Source organism: Dipteris shenzhenensis, chromosome 16, assembly GCF_047967505.1.
Source record: "Dipteris shenzhenensis isolate YYH24624 ecotype China chromosome 16, Dip_SZ_1.0, whole genome shotgun sequence".
NCBI lineage: Eukaryota > Viridiplantae > Streptophyta > Polypodiopsida > Gleicheniales > Dipteridaceae > Dipteris > Dipteris shenzhenensis.
Genome location: NC_141611.1, coordinates 38,191,313 through 38,205,152, shown reverse-complemented (window position 1 = coordinate 38,205,152; position 13,840 = coordinate 38,191,313). Strand labels below are relative to the sequence as shown.

The following is a 13,840-nucleotide window of genomic DNA, read 5'->3' as shown; positions in this document are numbered from 1 at the left end:
AAAATAGTTCTCCTAAAAGCGACTGTGCATGAAGTCCCTAGCATGCTTATCCAAAACATACATGAAACCATTTTAGGATAAAATGAACTTATAATAAAGGTGAGTTGATTCTTCTTGTACTTTTAAGGTAATTTATGATTCGTATTATATGCCCTTTTCCATCATATCATCATAATCTTGGGTTTGACCTATGGTGTTTAACAAGGGCCTTTACCATGAGTACGCAACATGTAGAATGCTTACATTGTGTGTGATATATAGTAGGGCCAGTGATAATACTGGGGTAAATCTTATAGAAGACACTTTCTTTTACATGTGGATAGAAGCTAAATTGTAATAGCTTGTCTACTCACATGTTCTTCCCTCCTTCCTCCATCTTTTTATTCTTGTAAAAATTTTAGATTTCTAGTGGTCATTGTGCCCAAGTTGCCATCACACTATGGACTTGCCTCAGAGCTCCTTTGTAGAAATTATACACATGAAATGGATTTGAAAGTATAAGGAACGCATGTAGTGGCATAAAATAAATATTTAAAGAAGACCAATGTAAATGCTTTTCTTTGACAGTGTACCACAAATAATATTAAATATGTATTCTTATAAGGTTTGATACATAGATGTAGTGTTCACACCAATAAATAGGTACTAGAAAGAAAAGTTTTGTCTTTTGTGCATGTACTAAATTGAACCTAAGACCCTCGGACTCTCGTATGGTGGTGGAGTACATAGTTTCATGGCTCTAATGCCCCAATTTGTACTTTTAACGTAGGTAAACTCTAGGTTCCATTTAATGCAAGCTCATTATATGTAGTACAAGCTATCAAAGAGGGTAAGGTGGTTGTGGCATCCTTATCTAGACTTGTGATGTTTGTGTGGGATATTGGTAGCCTATCATTCACTAATTATGAGACTAGTTGAAAGCATGAAGATAATAAGACACTTGAAAAGAGTGGTTACATAATGTTGATGGTAGAATAGCAAGAAAGGGAGGGGTAGGTCTAAGGGGTGATGCTATTAAAGTTAGGAGGGTAAGAGAATCCGCATGGGTCTATTATGTCATGGGAAGCAAGGAGGAGAAATGTTTGTGGTGTTAGGTAGAGATGCTTGTATCACTATGAATGTGACCAAGTAATGCACTTGGCAATGGGGATACTTTAGAAAAAAGGGTCATTGTGTTTGGGGGAGAGAGAGAGAGAGAGAGAGAGAGAGAGAGAGAGAGAGAGAGAGAGAGAGAGAGAGAGAGAGAGAGAGGGAGAGAGAGAGAGTATAGAAGGTAATTTTAGGGGTCACAAAGAATTGGCACTTGTTTTTAGCCATATAAGACCAAAAGTAGGAGAGTAGAAGCACACATGGATATGGTGATGTTGACTTGCTTAAACTCTACAGAATGGTTGAGAATAGGTGGACATATGAATGAACAACCCATCATCATGCATATTGCCTATGAAGGACTCATGGCTTCTTGGATACGTGCTTATAAGGCAAGATTATAGCAAGAAATCCTTTTGTGTTAACCCATGGTCAGCTTGATGAATGTGTTGCTTCTTGATTGCGGCACCATTACATAGTTACAAGCTTGATAAAAGTGTGTCTGGTGAGCTGAGAACGAAGATGAATGTCCCCATCCTCTTGATCTTATGGGATGGTTGGAGCTTGCAACCTTGGGGTCCCCACATAAACCACCTTAGGTGAACATGATAACTTTCTATAGGGCTTTGAACACTTGCATCCATCTGTACACCTGTGAGGATCCAGGGCTTACCGAGAGTGCGAGAATGAAAGGTCTATGGTGGTGTTGAACCTCTTGAAAGCATGGGTTGTTGCAGGTTATGGAGCCATAGGTTGCTTGGTTCTTAAAGACCCAAATTTGTTAAAAGAAAAGGAGCCTAGACAATTAAAGAGCCAAAAAATTTTTAGTTCTAAAAAGAAACAAACAAGGCCAAAGCTTGGCGTTGGGCTTACTTTACTAGGGGAGGTGGTAATTTTCTTCTTTGTCTTTCATTTAAATGCAAGCTTTGTGGTGGAGCTGAATTGCTGGCAGCAACCATCTACAAGAGCACGACAGGGTTTGAATAGATTGTGATACAAATTTCTTAAATTATAGACTTGGATGAGACCTAATCACTCCTTGTTTAGATTTGCAAGTGGTTATATGGTCTGTTTGCAACTCCTCTTTTCTCCTTAAACAAAGCGCTCTCTCTCTATCTGTCTCTCTTTGTCTCTGTCTCTGTGCAGAGACACATTTTGCCTCATCTTTTCAAGATGAATTCTCACACAATTGCCTCATATCTGTATTTACAGATTTCTCGGTATTGGAGATCTCTGCAGAGACACCATGGCCTCATCTTTCGAAGGCGATTTCTCAGTATTGGAGCTCTGAGAATCTCATTTGCATCCTGATCAATTGCCACCATTTTTTGCCCCCCCTCTCTCTCTCTCTCTCTCTCTCTCTCGCCAGACAGACCATTGCAGCAGCCTCTTACATTTGTAATAATTGCTGCTGCTGTGTGTGTGTGTGTGTGTGTGATAGATCATCCAATATGGAGAGGAATTTTACAGCCTTTGAAACGAGTATCAGCTGCAAACTCTTATTCTGTCATGGCCGTTGCAACTTTCCTTGAACAGCTTTGTCTCCTCACCTCTCGCTCTTTCTAGTCTCCAGTTGTGGAAGTCTTACATGCATCTCCGCTGAGTCATGATCTCTCTCTCTCTCTCTGCTTTTGGTGTGAGATAATGACGCCTGCTGCACAGAACTTTTGCAGCCTTCCAGAGGCGCATGGATTGATAGACTGACAGATTGAGAGAGCTTTCTCTGCTGTTGCCTTTGAATTGTATCGCCATTATCTGATCCCCGCGCAGTACAGCATGTCCGGGCACGTCCAGCGCCCCTCGCAGGAAGAGATCGTGGAGATGATTTCTCGGGATCCGTCATTGGGAAGGCGACGTTCTTCACGAGGATCATCACCTCAGCCTTCATATATTTTCCCTCGCTCTCGATCGTCCACAACAATCCTCCTCAGAAGCGCTAGCAGGTCCTCTCTCTGATCTCATCTCTTTGCTACCTTCCGCAGAGTTATTGTTTTGTCGTGCAGACTTTGCCATCCAGTTCCTCACTCCTTGCTTCTTCTGTCCTGAAGAACCCGCCCTTCAGAACCCCTGGCTGCCGACGATAGCCTCAAGAAAGACCTCCCTTTTGCCCCAGAGTCTTCATTCGTTCTCGGCGATGGCGCTTCCAAAGACAAAGACCACTCTTCCGCTCATCGACAGGAACGTCACGTTCGTTTCGGCTCAACAGAACTTGGCAAAGCCGCAGTCTGGCAGAGTGCGCTGGTGGAATTCGCCGGTAGCCTCGTTCTCACATTCGTGAGCGTTGCTGCTGTGATCGCTTGCCTCAAAGCACAATTTGCCTTCCCCCGCATTGCAGTAGCTCTTACCCAATTCCTCATTTACACTGTGTGCATTCTAGCAGCAGCGCCTGTATCCGGGGGGCACCTGAACCCGAGCTTCTCCTTCGCTACCATGATTACAGGGCATACTTCGTTCGTGAGATCCGTGCTTTACATCGTAGCACAATCTGCTGGGGCTGTGCTTGGTGCTCTCTTCGTGAAGCTGGTGGTGTCGGCAGATGTCTCACATACGTATTTCCTCGGAGGGTGCCTGTTGAAGCAGCAAGTGCTCGGTCCAGACGGCGAGATGCTAACATCATTCGGAGTTGATGCAGGACCAGGTCTTCTATCCGAGGTGATCTTCACGTTTCTCCTCATATCTGTGGCATTTCAGCTGATCTTGGAGTACTCCATGACTACGCATTTCGGTGATCCACGACTTGCCAAAGGTGCGTTCATTACTGGCTTGCTTTTGGGCCTACTCATCTTCATCTCAGGAGAGCTCTTGGCTCCTGGCTATACGAGCGCGGGCATGAATCCAGCACGCTGTTTCGGGCCAGCCATGGCGCAGGGAGGTGCAGCTTTGTGGCAGTCACAATGGGTTTTCTGGGTCGGGCCTTTCCTTGCTGGATTGATTTTCGCTATTCTATACCGCACAGTGCACTGGCCTTACCGCTCGGTTTCCCATACTTCCAGACAGGAAGAAGCATACCCACTATCTAAGCTCCCCACCGTGTCGACTCCATTAGAGCCTGCCGCTGTAGCTGCAGAATCTCAACCTCCAGAGCCAGCTAGTGCAGCTCCGGCGACGCCGATGCAGGGAAACATAGTGGCTGTTCCTTCGTCACAAGCGCAGCCCAACGGGGCAAGGAGGATGGATGTGTTCTTGCACATAAAGGCGATGATGCAGAAGGCAGAGAACGAGAAAGGAGTGCCATCGTCGTCCAGGGAAGTGCATGAGGAGGACAGAGATATTGAGCAGGCAAACGTGAGGAGTTTAGAGCCGCCAATGATGCCTTCAAGCTCTGTGGCAGTGGTAGAGAGCGCAGTGCAGCTCGATGATCACCCATAAAATCGTCTCTGAGTCTCCCTTTTGCGCCCTCAACAAATTATAGCTTTGAAGTAAAGTAGAAGCTTGCCACGAAGCAAAGCGATTCTAATCGATTAAGAACTGTCATCGTCATGGATTAGATAAACAAGCTCAACGAATGTTCAACACGAAGTCGCCGAAAAGACCAGAGCGGACTAGATCGGGCTCTTATGGTGAGCAACTCATGGAACGTGACAGTGCAAATCGCAACTTAGTATACAGATGTGACAAGGAGGTCTAATCAACAACAGCAGAGAATGCCGGCGGTACAAAGAAATCACACAAGTGAAGCAGATGGGAATAAAGTAAAATATTGGTGCAACAAGAGTAAGCAGCAGCAGCAGCAAACAAACAAAGATGTAAACAGAGAAATATTGAGCGGTAAGGTGAGCAAACAAACGACTCATGAATCTTCAGAAACTTGGCAGATGATCGGGATAACATTACAAAGTTTATAATTAGAGCATTCGAAGTCCAACGTAGCAGCCGCAACAGGCTGTGAAATCTAGCCAGCAGCATTATATTTTCTCTCTTCTGGGTCACAAAGCCCTCCTAAATAAGCATTCAAGCTAAGCTTGAGTTCTAAATTCTCAATTCACGTGTCGCAGAAATTTTGTAGAGTGTTGTGTCCATAACATAACATTTAAATTGGAAACCCAGCTAAATATGCTGTCAAATCTCGACAGCAGCATAATATTTTCTGATCTCTTCCGGGTGCAATGCCCTCCTGCTAGATAAGCATTCAAGATAACCTTGAGTTGTCCATGATTATCAATTCAAGCGTCGCAGAAATTTTGTACAGTTTTGTGTCCTTCATAACATCAAAGATGTACATTAGAATCGGAAACCCAGCTATGGGAACGAGGAACATTCGAACGCAAATTGTGTGAAGTTTAGGTTGAGGGAAAAACGCATGAAATTCTCAAAAAGTGTGGTATTGAAGATTCTTAAAAGCATCCAAACTTTATGGAGACTTTATGACAAAACGTAAGATTCTTTATGATGTTTGCTCTTTGCTTACTTTATTTTTCACATCTTCATTCAAGCTTTCTAGACCTTTTATGTTAAAAGTTTATTTCCATAAAACCCTTATGATTGAAAAATCATTCAAAGTATTACTAATTTTGGGAGGTATGTCATGGATACATGGGTGAGTAGTTTATGCTTCAGCAAAAGAACATGATATCCTTGAGTGTATCAAGGAGATATAATGTTAAATGTTGTGTTTCTTGGCTTTCCATTGTTTTGTTGTTGTAATGTTAAATGTTGTGTTTCTTAGATTTCCATTGTTTTGTTGTTGTTTCCTTGTAGTGTGCTACTTCTTTAAGCAGGGTCCAACTTGTCCAATTAGTTCAACAATCTCAACTACATAGAAGCTAATCGAATACTTAGAAACTTATGTGAAGAAATAAATGAAGAAAGCATGTATGCTCACTTTTATATCAATCTCATTCTCATTTTGATGATAGAGATTTTTGTTTATACGACCAATGTTGCTTTCAAAATGATCAGCTCTCTTTGGGCTACTAGGTTGCCTGATCTTTCGATGAACTGGGGTACAAAAGGCATTGTGATTGCACCTTTTGTTATTGTTTATATGCAAACTTAAAATGGCAGAAGTGGGCTACAGTGATGCTTCGACTCTCCTAGGCCTCTAAACCAAAGATGAGGGAAACTCATTGTACATAACAACTTCGTCTTTTAGAGAGTGGATGAAGGGACAATTAAAGAAATGATCTTCTTTCATGGAGCATAATTGCAATGGTCCCTTCATGCGTATTGCTTAAAGGAGTTGAGAGGTGAGATTGCCTATATCATGCAGGATGGTTTAGGGTCTTTAGCCTAGTGCATATCATGTACGATAAGGAGAAATAATGAAATAGGGGAGAGAGTTGTAGCATGACATGCATATTTGAATTGATTCTTGTAATTCAATTTTACTTTGTTGCACACATGCATAAATATGATATTGGTGTTTATGTTAAATTTTTGCACGCATGTGATTGTGTCCTTCACTTGAGGATTGATAATTTCCATTCAAACATTGCATGCATGATGGACAATGATTGAGTATCATTTTTTGGTTCATATGTTGTTAAAAGTAGAACCATATAAGCTTGCATATGATCAAATTGTTCATGAATCCAATCTTGCACAAAATATGAATCAAATCATTATTGAGAGGAGGTGACACAATCCCATAGCATGTACCACATTTTAAGGGTTAAGGTAGCATGTACAACAAGGAGAGGTTATGAAATAAGAGAGAGAGTTGTATGAGTGTTTTTTTCATTATGAAGATTTAGAATAGAAAGGTGCCTCATAAGGGAAGGATTAGGAAATGGATTAATCTCACAATTATAGGTCAAAAGGTCATGGTCACATGAACTTATAAAGAGTGAAGGTGGCCATTAATACGTGCTCACAAATACATGGATCTTAAGGGCTATTTAGTGGGCCTTTTTGGAGGGCCTACATTCATGCTCACTCCATCCAAGGGCTGTGTACCGCCACTTATGATGGCTATTAGCTCCCTAAGGAGATCTAAGCATGCGTGTTCAATGCCTAATAATTTGGGCCATTGGATGGGATCATAATTAGATGGCACATGGCTCGTGCCTCTTTCAGACCATTGGATGAGGCAAATAATCCAATGGCCACAATAGCTCTGAAGTTAGGAGGATTAAGGCATTTGGAAGATTATGTGGCATTTGAGCAATGAAAGCTACATGAGACAATGAGAACCATACTCACGTGGCTATCTCATGGATTTAGAGCAAAGAATAGTAGGTGCACATCACGTGCACATTCAATGCCTATTCTGTGCCATCTGATGAGATCACAATCGGATAGCATGTGGCTCACCCCTATTTGAGACTATTGAATGAGGCAAGAAGAGATGTACAGATCATGGTAGCATGAATCATGCAAGATAAGGAGTAGACTCACGTAGGTGCCAGATCGAGTAAGAGCAAGGAATAGTCCTCAAACAGCTCAAAATTCTAAAGACCTTGTCAGGTCAATACAATGGACACCAATAACCCCCTAACCTCCACCCTTGATATCTAGGAACTATGTTTGGTGATTTTTAAAACTTTGCGGTATGATGGAGGGGCCCATTCTTTCCCATCAATGAGGAAAATATAGAATTCTCCATATTTTCAATGAGTGAGGCTCCTCATTGGCCTAGAGTCTAAACAAGAATTAAATCCATTCTAAAGGGCCTAATGTAAGAGGCCCTAAATCAACCAAATGTTCCCTAATGTATTTTAGTTTAATTTGTTGCACACATGCATAGATATGATATTGTTTTTAATGCTAAATTTTTGCATGCACTTGATTGTGATCCTCACTTGAGTATTAATCATCTCCATTCAAACATTGCATGCATGATGAGAAATAATTATCATTTTTTGGTTTATATATTTTGGGGTTTATGGCATTGTTTAATGTAGAACCATATAAAGTTGCATATGATCAAATCATTCATGAATTAAATCATTGCATCAAATATGAATCAAACATTGCAACAAATGTTTGATTCATGTAAAATCATGAAAGATGGTAGATGCATGAATGTTTCATGATAGATGAACATTACATTTTATGACAATTTATAGACCAAATCTTAGAGGTTAGAGCTACCATATCATGAATCTTCTACTACACCTAAGCCTCAATTCATGATATTAAAGTTGTGTTGTGTTCATGTGTCCAACGGAAAAGAAAAAGAAGTTATAAATATTGCACTAATTAGTAAGAAAAGTAGGAGAGGATGAGTGGAAATGCAAGGGTGATGAGGACTTTGCTCAACTTAGTCTCCCCCCTTATTATTATGATGGTGAGAATTTCTCACCATTATACTCTATTTTCTATACACTATCTTCAAGTAGCCTTGTGGTAAGACCTTGAGAGTGATTAATTGAAGTTTTGAGCTCAAGTGCCCTCTTTGCATGACATTTTTGAAGCTCTCTCTTTGACCTTATCTTAATTGAGGTACTCTACCTTTTTCATCTAAGAATTTCTCAATTGAAAATGAAGGCATTTTCTCCTTAGCTTAAGTTATACCCTTTTTTTACATAGGCAAGGTATTTAGGAACATGTGCAAGCATTATCATATGTAGCGGTGGAGGGCATAAGGAGGCATGTGATTACCATGGAAGGACAGGAGGTGCCTTTTCATTTAACATGCTCTTTGAAACTTACATTCTGTTTCTTATCTAATTTTGCAAAACTAGTTGTCCTTAGGTGTAGCCTTGTGCTATTGTAGGTTGATATCATCCAAGGGTATTCTAAAATTTATCATCACTTTTAGGAGTAAGGATTCACATGATTGCAATCAATGGATCTCCTCCTTGGAACACGAGATTGGAAACTTTAGTCAAGGTAGTAAAATGTTTTAAAGGTAGATGGTATGCCCAAACGGTCCATTGTTAAAGGGTGCTTTGTGTAGGAGTCAATGCTTTATGTGATAGAGTTCCTAGTGTAATCAGATAAATCCACACCTTGGATTCCATGCAAAAGGAATGATCTAAGGGTTATTGGGGAAAAGGAACAAGGGAATGTCCAATTCAAAGATGTTGACTCCCACCTTGTAACTTATAGCAAATATCATTTGCCTCTACAATTGCAAAGAAATAGATAAAAAAATATGCAAAATTTGGACATAATGAGAGGATAATAGGAAAGCTTGGAGTATATATATAACAAAGTTGGACATAATGAGAGGAGACATTATAATGGTTGGAGGATGCTGTATAGAAGAGGAATTTACAATTGATTATAATATGCATGTAGGATTGAGTGAAGAAAATTTTTTTGCTAGGTTTTACTACATCAAATATATGTCTCCAGCATGATATAAATTTTTACTTTCATATATTTACTACACTTAATTCAATACTTTATGGGCTTTGAGTGATTATTTTTTATGGGAAGAAAGCATAATACTTTCATTTGTAAAGCAATGGGAAACTTTGAGTTGAAAACATACTTTAGATTGAACTTCATGATATTTAAATCTTGCAAGAGATTATTTAGTACATGTGGCTCAATGCCTTATGTTTCAGTTTTCACTTTGCATTAGTCAAGGTTGATGTAACATGCAATATTTTCAATTATGGGCTAATGGAAAACTTTGAGTAGAATAGCCACATTAAGGTTGCAAACCTAGTTCAAAGTGTGAGCTTGAGTATATGTCTAAACTTGGTAAGAGATTCTACAACTAAAATACATAGCATTTAGGTAGCATGTAGTGGACCTTGAATAAAAACAAGAAAAGTGTTTGATAGTATTTTCTTGATTAACACGAACAACTTCTAAGTTGACCAATAGATACATTTGTTCTACGTATAGATATGACTAGGTAAGATGTGATGTTAGTTTATCCAACAAATACATTTGTTCTACATATAGATATGACTAGGTAAGATGTGATGTTAGTTTATCCTTTTCAATGCACTACCAACTTATTTAAACTCATAGTGGTGGAGGGTGAGTTGCTAGATGTGATAATAGTTGGAATCCTAACAAGTTCTTGAACCTCCCTTGTAGATGAATAGTCCACTAACGGTAAAAGATTGCTAAAAATGAGAAAGTTTTAACTTAGATGAGTTATTTATGTTATTGCATAGGGGCACTTGGCGCTAGCTTTTGGCATAAGTGAGAAGAGGACGAGGTGGAGAAAAAATTGACATTACGGATTTAAATGAAAGGATGATCAATCAATGTTTCGTTATAAACCAATAAATCTGTTAGATTTTTATAGAAATAAAAAAAATGCCCTAATAGAACTTTTGTAAATCAATTGAGAAAATTAGTTCTAAAAACAACACATTGATGAATCTTTGTCTAAGACTTGTTGGCTTGCAGAAGTGGTAGCTTTGTGTGCCTTCATTGTGTTGTTACTATGATCATATACTCAAATGTGTTGCAATTCCTTCAAGACAATAATAAGGAAATACTCTTTGCACTATTAAAGAGTAGTGAAAATGTGTGCTAGATACAAAATTCTGAACAAGTCTTAGACAAAGATTGCATCAATGTGTTATTCTTAGAACTAGGTTTCTTAAATAATCTAAACAAAACACCCACAACGTCTCCAATGTGGGGGAAGGGGGACGTTGAGAATACAAAATACCCATGGTGGAGGGCTATTGAGGCAATACTTGTGATGATAGGGAATTGGTGTGGAAGTTCAAAAACCATGGCAAAGTTGTGAACATTCTTGAGTGGTAAACCTAAAAATATGTAACCATACAATCTGGGTTCATTAGCCTGAGGGGTATTTCAATGTAATAAATTCACATAAATATGCATATAAAAGGATGTCTTAATTCATTTAGTAATCAAATATTTTTATTAGACGCAATGAATATAAGACCCATATGTAAGTAGAGGCTTATATAATACCCATTGTATCCATGATTTCCTAGTATTGCACCCCTTGATTGAATGTTATCTTGAACTTGAAAACTATGACCAAGAGTACTTTAGAGGCTACCACACCAAGGGTCTACTCTATAGCTAGGTCTAATATGCATTGTTGCACCATAGGGCATAGAAACACATATGTGATACTTATTAAATTATATGCTACAACTCTTTGAAATACACTTATTTTCTTGATGCACTTTAAAATGTGATTAAAAGATGTAAAGTCTAATTGCTTCCTTAAAAATGAGGCCTGGCAAGGGTCCAAGTGCCAAATAAAAGACTTTGGATGCGATAAATAAAGAGAAGAGAACTATATTAGCTTGGTTTTATGATATAAGAAAGTGGATATGGGCCTAAAACCTCAGGGGGTCACTATGTATAAACTCTCTATATCATGTGCGTTCAAGGCCTATTTCTAAAATCCCTTATCTGTAAAATTTATTAATAAGATGTACCCTTTTTCTATACAAATCTATAAATTTTTTCCAAAATTGTTTTCAATACCCCTTATGTAAATTAACTTTTGTAAAATTTAGAAATTAGAAATATCCTTCTGTTGAACTCATGTGATAGGGTTACATATCATGAACTACCCCCCTGGGCCTAAAACACCATCCTTAAAGAGACAATGGTAACAACCTCAAATCTCAAAGTACACAGAGCATCTGAAAGAGAAGTGCTCCTTTGACTTGATCGTTTTCCAATGAAGAAAGGTACTATAATAGATGTGACCCTCTTTAGGTGGGCCCTCCACCCACTCTCAATGCAAAGCCAGTGGATAAACCATAGAAGTATCCAGCCAATATCCTGAAGAAATGCGAGAGGTAGATCTATGTATTTTGTGGGTCAATGAATCCATCGTCCTCTAAAATTCACAAGTAGTGATCCCTATAGAAGCTCAGCTTCACAAGAATCTTGTTAGGTGCTGACTAGATCTTGAGTGCTCTCAATGCAAAGTTAGGATAAGCCATAGAAGTATCCAGCCAATATCTTAAAGAAATGTGGGAGGTAGATGTATGTATTTTGTGGGTCGATGAGTCCATATTCCTCCTCTAAAATTCACAAGTAGTGATCCCTATAGAAGTTCAGCTTCACAAGAAGCTTGTTAGGTGCCAACTAGATTTTGAGTGTCTGTAGCAATAACAAATCGTATAGGATAGCCGGATTGGCATCGTGATATGTGAGTAGAACAAAGGGGGCCTCAATACTATACTGAAAGGTGGTCATCTATCCATGTTGAGCCTCAAAATCTCAAACCACATATATATATGTGTGCATGCCAACACCTTTGATCACCCTCACCTACCAACATCATGGAATTTTGGTACATTTAGAGTATCCCCCACTCTTACCCTATCATAAAACTCTATACTAATGCACTTGTAACCTATATTGGCTTGACATATAAGAGCCATAATCACGACTCAATGCAAGTGCATGATAACTTGACTTGATGTAGTTACATCATATTAACTCAATGTAGGTGCATGATAACTCGGAATCCTGTGTGAAGCTATAGTGGGGAGAGAGTGGGGATGCTACAAACTTAGCCAAAAGTATTTGGTGTGGTTCTGAAGGCTTACTATTGAATATTGAATCGAGGGGGTCAATCATAAATACGTCACTCCTCATAAATATGTAGCCATAGCACATGGGTTCAACAAAAGGAATTTTTAAAATATCCTTTTTGCACATTTTTCACATACACTGTAAGGGTGCCATATAAAGGGGGTATTCACAGATTGAATAGAAAAAGGGTGCGTTTTATTTGACATGATAAATTTACAAAAAAGGGTTTTTACAAATAGGCCTTGAATGCACGTAATATATAGAGTTTTTACAAATTGACCACCCCAAGATTATTGATGATAGCAAGAGAATCCAAAACCTCTCCCAATCTAACTCTGATAGGTTGGACCCCAACAAGGATCACCATATATACCTGATGGGAAGACCAAGGAGTCGAAGACAAGAGACTTGGTTCGGGGAACCTGAAAATGAGAGTGAAAGCACTACTGCTCAAGTGTAGCAAGTGTGATGTTCCTTTCTTAGTCAGACCTGCATTTCTAGGCATCTAAAGATCAGGCTAGAAAAAAGAAAATCCCCTTTATGTGTGTGTGTGTGTATGCATGTGCATGCATGCGTGTATGTGTATGTGTGTATGTGCATGTGTGTGTGCATGCATGCATGCATGCATGCATGTATGTATATATGTATGCATGTATGTATGCATGCATGCATGCAATGTATGTATGTATGAAAGTATGTATGTATGTATGTATGTATGTATATGTTTATGTATACATATACATATATATGTGTACGTATATGTATATACTTGTATACGTGTATATGTATATGTATATGTGTATGTATGTGTGTGTGTGTGTGTGTGTGTGTGTGTGTGTGTGTGTGTGTGTGTGTGTGTGTGTGTGTATGTATGTATGTATGTATGTATGTATGTACGTACGTATGTATGTATGTATGTGTGTGTGTTTGTGTGTGTGTGTGTGTGTGTGTGTGTGTGTGTGTGTGTGTGTGTGTGTGTATGTGTTATAAATGCAACAACATCCACCCATAATTCATCCAATGTGAAATTCTCTATGTGCATGGTTGCTCAAGATGTATTGAAGATCATGACCTTGGCTGCAGTACTAGGCTTAACTTCAAGTCATGTGTCTTGAAGAAGATGCAAAGTGCATCCAAATGTCACTAGAGGCCCCATACTAAGGATGTTAGTAAGGTCACATATGATTTGTAAGGTCATATCATATACATGTATGAGGATCTAATTGAAGGATTTTAGTGAGGGCACATCATATGCATATAGGAGGAGTTGATTGAAGGAGCCATTGAGAGAGTAGCCTACTTCCTCTAGCATGCCAATGAAAGTCTTGAGCTTCCTTTTATAGAGGCCAAACAAGGTTGT

General features: G+C 39.1%; 1 protein-coding gene across 1 annotated transcript; it reads left to right on the top strand.

Moving 5' to 3' along the window:
* Positions 1-2,201: 2,201 nt before the first annotated feature.
* LOC147892923 (uncharacterized) lies at positions 2,202-5,347 on the top strand. Its single transcript, XM_087387476.1, has 2 exons — positions 2,202-3,032; positions 3,138-5,347. Exons 1-2 carry the CDS (start codon positions 2,866-2,868, stop codon positions 4,456-4,458), a joined length of 1,488 nt encoding a protein of 495 aa, XP_087243602.1. The 5' UTR covers positions 2,202-2,865; the 3' UTR covers positions 4,459-5,347.
* The last annotated feature ends 8,493 nt before the right edge of the window (positions 5,348-13,840 follow it).